General features: G+C 39.8%; 1 protein-coding gene across 1 annotated transcript in view; it reads right to left on the reverse strand.

Moving 5' to 3' along the window:
- kif26ba (kinesin family member 26Ba) overlaps positions 1–15,410 on the reverse strand; it is a 79,971-nt gene that overhangs the window by 36,276 nt on the left and 28,285 nt on the right. The window contains exons 4-5 of the mRNA XM_076110106.1: positions 8,424–8,608; positions 1,034–1,238 (exon numbers count right to left, since the gene is read on the reverse strand). Coding sequence (XP_075966221.1) covers positions 1,034–1,238; positions 8,424–8,608 — 390 coding nt within the window. The remainder of the gene's footprint in view (positions 1–1,033; positions 1,239–8,423; positions 8,609–15,410) is intronic.

Genomic DNA, 15,410 nt, shown 5'->3' on the forward strand with positions numbered 1-15,410 from the left:
CCTGAATAAACTGAATTTAAAGCTGCAGTGCAAAGACAATTCAGTTCAATTAATTTTTCTAAAATTAAGTACTTTCATTTAAGAACCACATTTTTGAAAATCTTTCTATTGTGTATTGTTTTTTTATCCAGCACGTATTTTATTTGAAATGAGAGGATAACATTTATTTATTATAGTATGTATTATAATTAATACAGTTCAATTTGAAATCTGTAATTATAAATATTGTTTAGATATTATTCAATTTAACTTTCCTTATTTGATTTGATAGTCAGTTGTTGACTACATACAGATGTTAATACAACTGTTGGCTACTTCAATATCTATGGGACTAAATCATAGCGCTAATGAAGCGTTATTGTGATGTTCCGGACCTTTGCATGAGGAAATTCTCTCTAAATGGACCTCGCTGAATTTTAATTGAATACCCCTGATTTAGACAAACCAGCCGAGGTCATGATGAAATACTACTGTAATTATAAATCAATATTTTAAAACTTACCAGTGAATAAAACCAAATCACCAAGTACTGACACTGAAACCCTTACAAATAGTTTGAATAAAATTAATAATCTAAATCAACACTTTTTTGTGATAGTACCAATACCTTCATACCCCACGAAATTGATCTATATCTAATAAGGCAACAAAAAATAAAAACCTCAATACACAAACGACAAATGAATAAAAGCTACGCTAATAAAACTAACAAATGAACTGAAACAAATTAAGTTTTTTTTAATGAAATAAAATGCTTGACTTCTTGTGAATTCCTCATCATAACAAACTAAATGTGTCTGACACAATTTAAAAAAAATGTATTTAATGTCAAACATTAAACTGTCAACTTGTGATATGAAATAAATCGCATTATGTCACCTACCAAAGATATAAAAATATAAGTAAATGAATATTCATTCCCCATTATGAACAAACCAGTCCATACACATAACCGTGTTTTGGACAGTCTAATCAAAAATAAAGACAAACTATATATTTTAGGGAAGACTTTGAGGAAGTATATTTCCTTTACCTTTCCAAGCCCAGGGGTATCTTTGATTTTGTTGGCTGCACGGAGGAGGCAGGGTGGAGCCGGGGGAGGGGCCATCAACAGGGCGGAGCTAAAGTTGGTGGGGAACAGAGGGGGCTCACATGACGGTGAGGATGATGTCACTGGGGCCATGACTGCCGCGGTCTTCTTCTTCTTCTTGGATGCTAAGTTCAACTTTTGTGCAGCTCTGAGAGAGGAAAGAGGAAAGGAGAGAAGCCAGTCCATCAATCAAATTGATTAAAACAATACACTACACTTTATAACTGTAAAAACAATACTGCACACACTCAGTAGTTTAAATAAAGAAATAAAAGGAGATGAGGAAGGACAGGGTGGATGGTGGCGCATTTGCATGCACACATGGGTCTATAATTACATCCTCCCATAGTTTGCCACAGTACCGCCATGGCAATTGGCAAATATGCTAATTGCAGAATAGAGCTCGATTACACACCCTTTAACACACAGATGCACATACACACACATGCATACTCATGCACACACTGCTGTTTACATATGTAGCAACATCTGGATGGGGAGTGGTTCATTTGCTTTCTTGCTGCTCAATTCCCTGCAGCATTCAGCTCAAAAGGAGCCACCAGAAATTATATTTATACTCCATCTACTCTGCCCTCAGATTCTCCTTATTCGCTGTCTCTCCTTTTAACTTCAACATCTAAATCTCGCTTCTGTCTCCTTCCTCATTTCTTACTTCAACACAGCAATTTCTTCCTGTCTGCCTTCCTCAGCACAACGGTACTTCACATCATCTCTAGTGTATAACTTTTCCTCCTACATTTTTTTTATCTCTCTTTCTTTCTTCCCCTGCAGAAACACTGCATATCCATATAACAGACTGAATTTCTGCTTCAACCTAAATGAAAGAAATAGTCAACATGAGACAGTTATTACCAAACACCAGTGAAAGGAAAAAACTAAGTACATTCACTCAAGTATTTTACTTGAGTATTTCAATTTAATGCTACTTAATACTTCATATTTCAACACAATTTAGAGGGAAATATTGTGTGCTTTACTCCTCTACATTACTACGTTACTTTGAGTTTAAGATTTACATTTTTTTTAAATAGAGACAAAATACAATGATTGTTTAAGATTAAACTGGGTGTTTCCAATGTTTAAAGCTTGTGACTTGTTGCAAAGCAGCGTCTAGTCAAAGCCCTCTGTTATATTTCAGATCTGCAAAAGAGACATTTCCTCTCTAAACTTTAGATTAATTTTTAATTACTGGTGGAGGCCCAGCATGGTAAAACTCCAATATCTCCCCCCAAAAAAGCAAAGCTGTGACAAAAGTTCGTAAAGTGAAAATAGATTTGTGTATCAAAACTTTGTTTTTTTTGTTGTTGTCTCCCATGTATCATCTCACTACTCCTCAGACTTACAATGTGGCCCTTTGAAGGGCCTGACACAGGTTGGGAACCACTGGACTAAACTAACTTTATATGAAGAAGTTGAAACTAGTTTCACCTCAAACTGTAAGTTTGGAGTCAAATGCTACTTATGAGTTGATGCATCAGTATTCACAAGTTCTTTTATTTGTGATACTTTAAACACATTTCATTGATTATCTTCTCTACTTTAACTTAGGCTGGGTTGCAGCAGCCTATCCTAAGATTAGTTCTAATCGGAGTTTTGCAAAAGTAGGTCTTACATGACTAAGGATTTAAAATTAAGCAGAGCTCTGTTGCACATATAAAAACGTTCTGTTTAGTAAATCAAGTTTATTGTGTACATTGTTCGCTAGCTAGCTAAAAAGTCATGATGGCAGAGAAACTCGGATTTCTCCACCGTTGAGAAAAATAATGAAGCAATAGGGCTAAATGATATAAGACACAAAGGTACAACAGTTAGGAAGTATGCAACACCTGGCAGACAGTTTTACAGGATCAACTGAAGTGAAAGAACTTCAGGAATGAAAGAAATTCAGCAGCATCATTAAACTCAATTGGTTGTCTGTCACTTAACCTTCTTCGGAGAACTTGATTATTTTGTTCAAACCATTTAAAAAAGGCAGCCATTTTAAAAGTTAAACCTCTTGAAGTTTAACGTTAGTAGTGTGACCATTACTCTTGAAGGATTAGAACAGGCTGAGCAGTTAATGATATATAGATAATAAGGTCTATGGATGCATAGCTAATAATACATTATTTGCCTTTTGACAAAGGCATTGGCCACATTGACCATGGCTGTGCAGAGAGAGGAAGAACGGTTAAGTGAGAGTGATCTTGCAGGAAACCCAGTTACAGTAAATCTGCAGGCAGTAATTCAGCATGATTTATTGTCATTAGTAAAAAATATTCGTGTATGCGTCGATGTAATTCCTTTCCTACAATTTATGAAGCCACAATTCAAACAAGCAAATTTGCTGACAAACTGAGTTACACGCAGGAGCAGTATTGACGATATGATGAAATAGAAGACCTCTAAAACTGCTCTGGCGGGAATTTTCTGCTCCGTTCTGCTTTAATCTATCCTCACATATATTTCTTTGATTATAAAGAGAGTGAGATAGAGAGAAGACCTTGCACCCTGAAACACTTTCTGTCAAAGAGCCATATTCTCACACCATTGGCTTTCAATTAACTGCACCAGGTTACAGAAATGAAAGTGAGGGGGTGGGGGAGGGGGGAGTCAACGAGAGGGGGAGAGAGAGTGAGAGAGAGAGAGTGAGGGAGGGACAGTGCAAGAGGAGGGAGGAGGAGAAGGGAGGAGATGTGGATTCAGTGACCCGGAGAACGACAAAGCGTTTCACCATTTGACTAGCTCTCCCAGGAGATTTGTGAGTGTGAATCCGTGTAGGTGTGTGTTTGTGACTGTGGATGTGTGTGTGTGGATGCACATACTGTTTGAAACAAAGCTCCACAAGAAGACCACTAATTGGATTTTCATTGTGTGCCAGCTATGCTTCCATACGTATTGCATCAAATGCAATCAAAAGCGATTACAGGTTTTCTTATTGTGTAACTTGAATGCTCAGACCCTCCCATGTAGCATGAAGATACATGAGGTTCAGGAATTCACCTTATCTTAAAAATGATACTGGCGTTAGTTAAAATTGTGGCATTTTTTATATATCATAAAAAGGCTCAAGAAGTTTCAGAAAGATGTGCTTGAATTAAAATATACTTTTGATTTCTATGTAACAATGGAAACTACAGGCTGCTGCAACTGCTGCAGTGCTGGTGCTTATATGAGACACGACTGTGATGGATTCATGCACGGTTACTCTGCTGCTGGAGATTCCCACTTGCTCCTCGGGCAACAGTATCTGTTTTGTGATTGTTTTTATAATAGATCCTTCAAATCCATCAGCCACATCAATTTCGTAACATGTTTATATTCATATGTGTGTATGTGTGCTATTACTCTATTATTATGTTCTCTCACCCTGACTGGTGTAATCTATGGCACAATTCAAGCATGGTAGACACACACACACAAACGCCAGCTAATTGGTAGCGTTTAATGACAAGTGGCCTGGGATTTGGTCAAGTGGATCTATTCCAGTCCAACCCTAAAGTGAAGGGCGCTTGTTTTCCATCCATCCTCTCCATCTCTCTACCCATCGGCTCTTCCACTGTCCCCTCCATCCCCTCCCCTTCCTCCATTACCTTCATTCATTCCTCCTCTCTCCTCTATCTTTCACTTACCTATTATTTCTATTCTAAATCCCTCTCACTCAACAATCATCCCCTTATCCTTCCTTCTATTTTATTCCTCTCCCCCTTGTTATTTTTTATCCTTTCATCCTTTGCCTTCTTCTCCACCCATCCCACCATCCATTCAGCCGTCCTTTTACGTATTGATCCCTTCACCCATCCTTGCCTCGCTTCCCCTCGGTCCATTCATGTGTCTCTCTCTTGTTAGAACGCAGCACAGGTCACAGATAGCCCAGCTACTAACATGCTGTTGCTTTGTTTTCCTCTCCCTTCCACACAACTATAAACACTTTCTCTCTCTCTCACACACACACACACACACACACACACACACACACACACACACACACAGCTGATTTATAACAGGTGTCTCTGGGCTATGTTGTCGGCTCAGTAGCTAATTACATTCTATTTAACAGGCCATCAGTGGAGGGAGATATAGGGAAAGACAGAGAGTCATGGTGTGTGTGTGTGTAGGTGTGTGTGTGTGTGTGTGTGTGTGCGTGTGTGTGTGTGTGTGTTTGTCGTGGTGGGGCAACAAGGCTTGCATGGACAGAAAACTGGCTTGACTGACACTATCTATCTATCGACATGTACATATAGCCTCCAATTTACACATTTCCTACTCCCTTTAAGACGCCATCTCATGCTATACTGTAACACAAACCTAAACACTAAAATATTAATACATTTCTGTGTTCAACGTGGAGTTAAGATGGCCACATGATACTTCTGGCTCATGTGTACTTTAACATACACATGTTGGTCTGCGATATAGATAACTGAGCTGGTCACTAATCTGTCTGAACCAAATAGCTTTTTTCATTACAGCAGTATGCCCCGACACTCTTTGTGTGATGTGTTAAACCATTTCTAACTAAACTAATACAAATTTCAGAAACAAGTGTTTGTGAGCTTTCAGTATTTTTACGTCTATTTAACGGATAAAATAGTTAAATTAGCTCTCTCTTGCTGCTTTCCCCCCTAATATTGAAAAGAGCAAGGTCACTCGAAGAGCAAGTGGGCTGTCAAAATAAAAGACCACTTTTAATTACTGTTAACCTTCTGGCTACGAGCAGGACACATGAGCAGGACATGAGCAGGACACATGAGCAAAAGACCAACAAATGTGGTTCTAATGTGATTGGGTAGTTGATGTGTAAGTCATCCATCATCCATTATGAGCCTCATTAATGACCAATTATTATTTTCATGGAGTACACCTTTTTGAAGGAAAGAAAAGAGAGGCAGCAAGAGGTAAACAGAGAAATAGACAGCGCTTTCACAGTCACCCTGTGTCCATAAAATAACAACGCCTTCCCAATTCACCTATTCACTTGGGACATATTAATTTACTCTGCTACCTCCAACAACACACACACACACCACGCCGAATCCCCAAAGATCAAATCCTCGGAGCATGCACGAAAAAATCCTTCACTGATAGAAACTCCCTTCCCCCAGTGAGGGAGAGCCTACACACACACACACACACAGACACACACACATGTACAGCATGTCTCTATCCTCTCGCCCGGCGTCCCCAGAGGGCCACTGCACCACAGGGAAGATGAAGCGCTACCGTGTGAGTGTGACATATTCAGAGACAGATCGGTACTAATGAAAGATATTACTCTCATGCACATTAGTAGAGGTAAAGAAAAGGTCAGTGTCGAGATGGAGAAATTGTTGGAAAAAGAGAGGAGAAGAACAAAAGAGAAGGAGGAGAGGAGTGGAAGAAAGTAGAGAGCAAAACAGAAAGGAATTAGATGTAGACAAGAAAATGGATAGAAACAGGAGGACCTGGAGGAAGAAAGGGATCAGGTAAGAGATGTGGTGGACATGGGGATTTAGCTGTACGCAGACGGTGAGCAAGGGGGAGATTGTGCGTGTGCGTAATAAGAATGTCTGTATGCAGTTCACGTCTGAGAGTAAAGACCACGACAGCCATGGGATTTACCAGCCCTGCATGGCTGCATCCATCGACCATAAACACACACACACAAGGTGACAGAGTGCACATTGTTGCCATTTGCCAATTAAACTGAAATCCCACTATATACACACACACACACACGCACACACAAATGACAGGAAGATTGCTGACAAACTGTGCATGTGTGTGTAAAGTTTTGAAAAGCAAACAGAACAAACACACTGTCACTCTGATTTTAAGAGGAAATTACATATCACAGCATCAAGGAGCTACAGTAATTATACAGCCTGAAACAGGAGAGAAAGGTTGACAGACACACAGACACACGGACACACACACACACACACACACACACACACACACACACACACACACACATTACAGTCATTTTAGCAGACGCTTTTTTATCCACACACACACAACCACACCATGGCTCTCTGACAGTGACACCTGTACCATGAAACAAACCCTGTTCTTTCACTTAGAAGGTTAACACTCATACATCAGCCCAAAGACAGCTGGCTGTATGTCTGGAATGTCAACCAGATGTGTGTGTGTGTGTGTGTGTGTGTGTGTGTGTGTGTGTGTGTGTGTGTGTGTGTAATGGCCTTTTTACCTGAAAGTTCAGGGGGTCATAGAAGCAAAGCTAAAGAAAGTGTGTGCACGTGTCTTTGGGTGCATTCCCATAAAATGTACGAGTTGCGCCTGGTCACAGGTGCTTATAAGCCAGACAGCACTTTGTCTGCCACACTGACGCACATCACTCATATATCAAATACACACTGAATTATCTGCAGATTTGGAAAACAGACACAAGAAAAAAATACAGGAATGTGCACACCAATGGAGGAGAGGAGAGAGTATGTGTGAAAGTGAGGAGGGAAACCAATGGTATCATTCAAAATGTGATTTAAAGCAGCTCATTAGATACGACGTCTCAGCAATACTTCAGACACTGTGACACACCCATAGTCTTGTGTTACCCATGAATAATTTACTCATTCATTTTGAGCTTGCCATGTTTATTCATCAATAATTTACCCAGATTACCCGTGTCTTATTTATGTTGTCGCTCTGCATTTCTCTAGATTTGATTACACGGCTCATCAATGACCACTGACTGGATAGGTAATTTATGAATTAACACATAAAAAAATAAGTAAGTACGCTTAGGCACAATATATAACAGTATTTCATTTTTCCAACAACTTAATTTTCCAAAATTTTACAATATAGTTGTAGCTATAGTTTGTATTCCCATTCTTTTATTCTTTCTGCTCTATTAGACAACTTGAGAGACATCAGCGTGAGCAGCCGGACCGTGTCTGTCTATGAACCAAACCTAAAGATTAATTTGGCACAAATCAGCTAGTAAAGTGCATCTCACACCCTTGTTTTTACTGAAATTATCATGCCTAACATTCTCCGTAATTCTGATTCTTCTAGTCCCTATAATGCAGCTAAATCCGAAAAAAAAGAATCCTTGTGGGATTAGTGTTCATATCAGTGTTGTGATTCTCTAGAAACTTCTCACTCTGGTTTTGTTCCATTCACTCACATTGATTGTAGAGCTGTCGGTTGACAGTTTAGATGATATCAAATACAATACAGAATAGCATATACCTCCTGACCATTAATATTAGAAAGTTTGCCAAATAACAGACCAGCATTCTGGCGCTGTGTGGAGAGATCAGATAAAACAGGACGTCAGGTGACATCGTTCCATGTGTGGTGCTCTGATCTGAATGCATCTTACCTGGCAAAGAAGGAGGCGGCAGCAGAGGTGGTGGTGGTCGGCGCGGTCGTGGTTACAGCTGGCGTGTGAGACGGCGAGTTTGTGTGTGATGTTGAATTGGTGTGTGAAGGAGAGTGTGTGTTGTAGCGGTTCAGGGCCGCCTCGGTCAAACCTTCTCTGGAGTCCTCAGAGATCATCTGGGAGATCTGACGAAAGACAGAGAGATTAAAAACGTTTACTCCTGAAGTCGCAGTAAATGTTTTCTGTGTGTGTCTGTGTTTTGTTGTTCCACTAAATAGAAGATTTTCTCCTTTCCCTTCTCCTTTCCAGATGGTCAGAGACCAGAGCCTGGTTTCCCACACGCCTTTAGTTTCCTATTTAATAATAATTCATGTTCATTCATTTGTGTATTCTGATGGATTTTTGGCTTCAGAAGTACTGACATTTCAACAACTCCCAAATAATCTTTCAAAAGACTAGCAACACTGTCAAACCTCAATTTTCTCTTTAAAAACTGATTGATTTATTATTTGGAAAAAGTGCAACTTTCAGAGAGTTTATGTCAACTATCCAAAACGTTTATCTTCAACACGGCATAGTTCACTTATGTTATGAGATTTTTTCATTCATGATATTTTCAAGTGAATGTGTGTTTGTGTGTGTTGTGTCTGTGTGTTTCCTTGGCAGACAGAGAGCAGATAAACCCTCTAGTGAACCAGCAGCAGAATGTTGTCTGGGTCCCACATATAGAGACACAAACAAACAAACAAACAAACACACCCTCCTGCCTCAGTTTTTCTCATTTAACCTAATGCCTCCTCCTTCTCTTTCACCCTTACTTCTCTTCCTCTCTCCACTTTTATTTTATCATTTGCTCATTCAATTTCATCCTCTCTGTCCCTTTGCTCTGCCACCTTAAGCTATTGACATTTGTCCTTTATTATTGGATCTTCCTTCAGGGCATTTGTCCTTTATTAGATACTATTCAGGGAAGAAGGACAGTGGGGACAAAGAGAGAGAACTTTTAACTTATAACACTGTAAATAATGAAATTTGCTGTGCCTGTGTGAGTTTCATCAGATTTATGGTATACTGTAAATATATACTGTTGGAAGTGTACGAAGATGAACGTTGTGATTATATGGTATGTGCCTCAACCACCACAAATTGATATGCGTCCTTGGTGCAAACACATCTCATCAAATCTCATTATCTCTGCTTCTTGTCAATATGAACGATGGATAGATTTTAAGTTTTGTTGCTTGTGTGAGTGTGGGTCTTTGGTCCAGATAAGATACTTAAGACACACACACACACACACACACACACACACACACACATAGACATTTATATGACACACTCGACTGCTTTGTATGAGAGTGTGTGTTGCATTAGTTTGTCATTGTGTGCACAGATGTGTGTGTGCTGACTCGCATAGGCATGTATGTGCGTGTAGGCGACCCATTCGTGAAATAGATATGGATTATTGATTATAGTTCTTTATGTGCTGCCAGCAAGCAGACAGCAGAGCACCTAAATCATTACCCTACGCTCTATTAAAGGAACTATAGCTGGTGTGTGTAAATCTGAGAGCATGTATGTCTATTGTTAGCATGTCTATGCGTGTCATTGCATGTGCATGCGTCTGCACTTCTCTGCACCTATGTGTATGTGTGTGTAAATCAGCTCCACTGTGCGTGTATATGCTCAGGGCTCCTGGGGTCTAAGCATGCTGCCCACTGCCTTGATAAATTACCTATTGTAAATGAGATGCCTCTATAGTTTATATACCATTCTCCCTGTGCACCTACAAGCATTTCAAATGCTCAGGCTTAGCTTGCTACCCCTGCATTATTGAAGGAGTCATGACTGTATGGAATAAGGGTTCGGTGAGCTACATGGAATACCTGTGCATTTGTACTCGCTACCCATTTAACCTGATAAATGGGAAGAGGAAAACTACCAGCATGGTGTGGGAGAAATGTTCCCACAGAGGTCTATTATAATGTGAACTGAAAACTGGAGTAAAGGTGGTTGAATAGTATGTGACGGTCAGCAGTATAGACCGCAAGGACAGAACAGACTCTTTGTTTTACTCAGCTGCACCTCCCATTATCACCAGAAAAGTGCAATAACCCGGTCCTCATTCATTTTACACTATTATGAGATTCCAAAAGGTCTGCTGTGCTTCTCTGTGTCTGAAACAGTGCTGTGCTGATGGGCAATTTTGCTTCATGCATCTCATTAAACCAGCTATTGTAAGAAAGCTGTCAAATTAGTTCTGCATCTGAAATACTGCACCCAGAAACTAGACGGCTAGTATGATAGACCCCATTCCAGCATGGTCACCTGGCTAATGCATTGACGTGAATGGCATTTTAGGTAATGTAGTCATTGAAATGAATTATATTTTTGTTGTTGGTGATGGTTCTTATGATTTCGTTTCACATGTTCCATACAGATTTTCCCACAGGACACACAGGCAGAGTTGCTCTCTCTACATTTGACCATAAATTAAATTAAATTATGCTGGATGAAACTTTAATGATCCCTATGGGATATTAGGTCATCGCATTAGGAGAGACAAGGATATAGATAATACCAGGACAGAGAGAGTGCTGCAGATATTACAACAGCTACATGTGTTCGAAATCATGCAGCAAATCAATGAAAATTCAGCATCTGACCATGTTTTATATACACCTGGTCCCGAGATTGTCAGTGAGGGACTTTGATGAACGTGATATCAGATTTCCCTAGAAAGAGGGGATAAAAAAACATTCAAACACTTATTCTGTCCCTCTCACCCCTCCTCTTTCTCTACACGAGAGCACTTATCCACATCCCTCTCTCTCTGCTCTTAGAAAAAGCTAAAAACTGGCTCATTCATCTTCATTATAACACAAACATCATTTCCCCAGCACTCACCTTCCTCATCTGTCACTCTTACATTTATTTTATTTTACATCCTTTTCCAACCACATGCTACAGAAAACCACCATAGAATGTGTGCCTTAAATCTCAGACTCGTACGAGGAGAATGAAACGAGTGTGTGTGAGTGTGTGTGGTGTGTGTAAGTGTGTGCGTGTGTAAGTGTGTGTGTGGTCCTGCCTACTTTTATCAGGGGGATAGACACAATCTGTAAAACAATCTAAATGCTTACTGCTGCACATTGGAGGGAGAGAGAGAGAGAGAGAGAGAGAGAGAGAGAGAGAGAGAGAGAGAGAGAGAGAGAGAGAGAGAGCCTGCCCTTTCAAGATGAAAGTAGAGGAGAAACTTGGGGGAGAGACACAAAAAAAGAAGTTAGTGAGCGAATGGAACGGGGTGTTTTTTTTAGACTACATCAGAGATAGAATTACAGAAACATAGTCTATGTGAGACAAACAGGAAAAGAAAAGAAAGCAAGTAAGTAAACAGAAAACAGTCATGAAAAGTAGACAACAGACACAAGGAAATGAAATATAGAGAGAGCTAAGGCAAGAAAGAAATGAAAGAGTGGCAATAAATGATAGATAGGTAGAAAGAGAGAGAGAGCAAAGGTGAGACAGAGGGTGGTGTGAATAAATAACTAAGACCTCATCATAACATATGTGCGGTATATTGTATATTCCACTCAGAAACTGCCTTAAGGCTACACACTGTATGCCGAAAGACAAACGGTTAAAAGGGAAAATAATGACAGGAAGAAATGTAGTTTTATACATTAGTTTTGCAGTAGACTGTGATTTTATGGGAAGCAGAGTTATAAGACATGCTTTCTGACACTATGATTCAAAATATACGACAAAATACACATTAGCTGTTAGCTAAGCATATATGCACTTATCATGATCTTGTTTTATGCAGTTATGCATCAACAACAGACCATTCTCTCCAAACAAACAGCCGTATAGGTCATCTGTGCAAGCAGCTTATTACAATTTACATTTATTGATAGGCGGTGTCCTATGGTGGCCTTTACGTAGAGAGGAAGTCATGGTGGATGGTTTGGTCAAACAAACTCATAACTTTTACCCAGGAAAACGCTGTTTGTGTCCTGTGTGAAAACAAAAGCCAAGCTTGGCCTATTTTAACTTATGTACTTAAGTTACCTTACCTAATGTACTTACTTATATAACCTAAGTTGCATAACATACTGTACTTATCTTAACCCAAACCATGATCTTTTCCTAAACCTTACCAATTAATTGTGTTTGAATTCACAACATTAACCATATGTTTAAAACTGTGACATTTCACAATGTGCGCCTGTCGCTGGTCGTCCACTCTCCATCATATACAGTATGTTGTTTTCGGAATTGTTGACAAAAAACCTTCTGTTGTGTAGGTATGAGGACGTGTTGAGCAACACAAAACTACACGTCAGAGCTCAATGCTTTGCTCTCTGTTGGCAACTGAGCATGTGCACTTATCTCTCAAAGAGGACCTCAAGGGGACCTTGGCTGGAGTAAGTAATGGAATATAAATTGTTTTACACTTGCAACTGCTGGCCAGTGTGCAACTCCACTGGAGCAGTTGGGGCATTGCGCTCCTATGACACTGTCATGATGGACAGCAGAGAGAAAAAGCGCTGCTCTTTCACTTTCCCCACACAGATTTATCCTGTCGTTCCAGGGAACTGGCGACCTACTAGTCACACGCTTCTCTAACCTTGAGTTCACCACTGCTGCCCTAATTAATCCTAAACTATTTGGCAGTGAAGGTTTAGCTATTATTTTGTACAAAATATGTTTAGAAAATATTGTAAACCTGCGTGTGTGTGTGTGTGTGTGCTTGTGAGTTATATCTCACATCCTGTTTCTCTCTGCAAAATATACAATGAAACACACACACACACACGCACACACACACACACACACATAGTCAGGCACAACAAACAGAAACATAGTAAACACACACAGGCACACATGATACTGTATAAACCTATTTTCAATTAGCTGCTTGAAGGACAGAGCGAGGGCAAAGAGACAATATTAGATTTGTGTGTGAGAGAGAGAGAGAGAGAGAGAGAGAGAGAGAGAGAGAGAGAGAGAGAGAGAGAGAGAGAGAGAGAGCACCTCAAGAATTTAACATGAATTTATTTGAAAATGTTTGTGGCCCCTAGTCGGCTCACTGATCCCAGTAAGCTACCTGGCAGATTCACACCCAGTCTGTTATAATCAGTCTTCCTTGTTCTGACTGATTCAGCATTTTCCATTTGTTCTATACTTCTTGTGGGACCAAAAAGAAAAGTCCTAATAAATATAAAATGTGGAGGTTGTCACCTCTTAGATTGCTGACCCAGCAAGATCTTAATCTCGGCTACACTGGCAGAGAGGTTGCTTCTGGTCTCTGCTTACCTCTGCGTCCTCCTCTCTGTAAACTCTCCTCTCTGTCTTTTGTTGTGTTACCTCTGAAAACAGAGTTTCAACTTAGACCCTACTAATTTTCCCTGCTGTTGTTTCTCTTTCGCTTTGCTGAAGAGCTTGAATATGTTGGAAGAGATTTGTCGTCTGCCATTAGAAGACCCTCTGAAAGCTCCACTGATGCTCCAACATGAACAGCAGTCTTTGATGTTTTGTGCTGAACAACAAGAAAGCAGTGGTAAAGCAACAATATCCAATTCTCTTGCAAAATAAATAAATAAAGTGTAGCGGTTTGCTAGTCATCTCAGCAATGTGTCTAGTTACCCTGATGTTTTAAAATGTCTCTTATTCTTATTCTCTCTTATTCTAAACCCATCTCTCTAAACTTCAGCTCAGCTCCTCCCCCTTCTCTTCCTCTCTCATGGGTGAGTCTAAACAAGGGTGATTTATTATCGTGCTCAGTTTCTCCTTTCCTGCTGAAACACCATTACTGTCAAAGTCTCAGCACAAACACTCAGACTTGCTAACATTTTACACCTCCCAGCACAGGTGACTGACTCAAACACAGAACACAGAAATACGAGTACACAAGTAAATACACTCACACAGTTGCACAAATGATGTCTAGTGGATAGTCTAGTGTACCCTATGCTAAAGGAGATAAAAAAGGAAGCATTAAGGCACCTTTCCTTAGCATAGAGCATTTAACCAACATCTTATCATGGCTGCCACTTACATCCTTCCTGGTCATTTCACTCAGATAGGAACCTTTCTAAGCAAAAAAGACTATTCGACCACAGTCAGTCGCACACTTTTTTTTAACACTCAAGACAGACTCAAATATATTCTAAAACATGTATGAATCTAAACAACAAAACAATACATGCTAAGGAAAAACAGGAAGTGTGAGACATTATTTCTGCTTTCTTTCTTGCTAGCTAACTGTGTTAAGTCATCTAAACAATGTGATATTATGAAAAGCAATATCAAAGGAAACATCAACACACTCATGACTGTTGCTGACCAACAAGATGAGGCTATTCAACAATCTTGGAATAGAATAAAAATCATATAAAAAAAGAAGTAGAATCATTCTTAAAATCTGAAAGAGCATTTCTCTTTTGCCAAATTTAAATTTATTTGATAATTCACACTGTCAATCCTACAAAGACAGACCAGAATACATGAAGGCTCTTCTGCTTAATTTATTCCTGACCAGTAGGACAAGATAACGAAACAATTCAAGAGATTGTACAAAGTCATTTCCACCTACGACTCCATGTCTCTGCATCGGACTCAAGTCATGCACTGGATACAAATATTAAGAGGGATAGGGAAACATATTGGGGGAGGGGGGGTGGTATGAAACAAAGTGGAGAAATAATAGGGGAGAGAAAAATAAGGAATAAGTTGTGTGTGTGTGTGCGCGTGCGTGCGTGAGAGAGTGAATGAGAGTGAAAGAGTGAAGGGGTAGTGGGGGTGTGTGACATAGAGTCCCCAGAGTTCTAATTATCACTGTATGAATTATTACATCTGTAGAACACATTCATACACACATGTTAACAAGCACATACACACACACACACACACACACACACGCTTACACCTCTGGATCTCCCCTGCAGTCTCAGCTCTCCTGCCTCCCTCCGTACACCTCGAGAC

This window comes from Anarhichas minor, unplaced genomic scaffold (assembly GCF_050575085.1).
Source record: "Anarhichas minor isolate MPS153535 unplaced genomic scaffold, ASM5057508v1 ptg000042l, whole genome shotgun sequence".
Classification (NCBI taxonomy): Eukaryota; Metazoa; Chordata; class Actinopteri; order Perciformes; family Anarhichadidae; genus Anarhichas; species Anarhichas minor.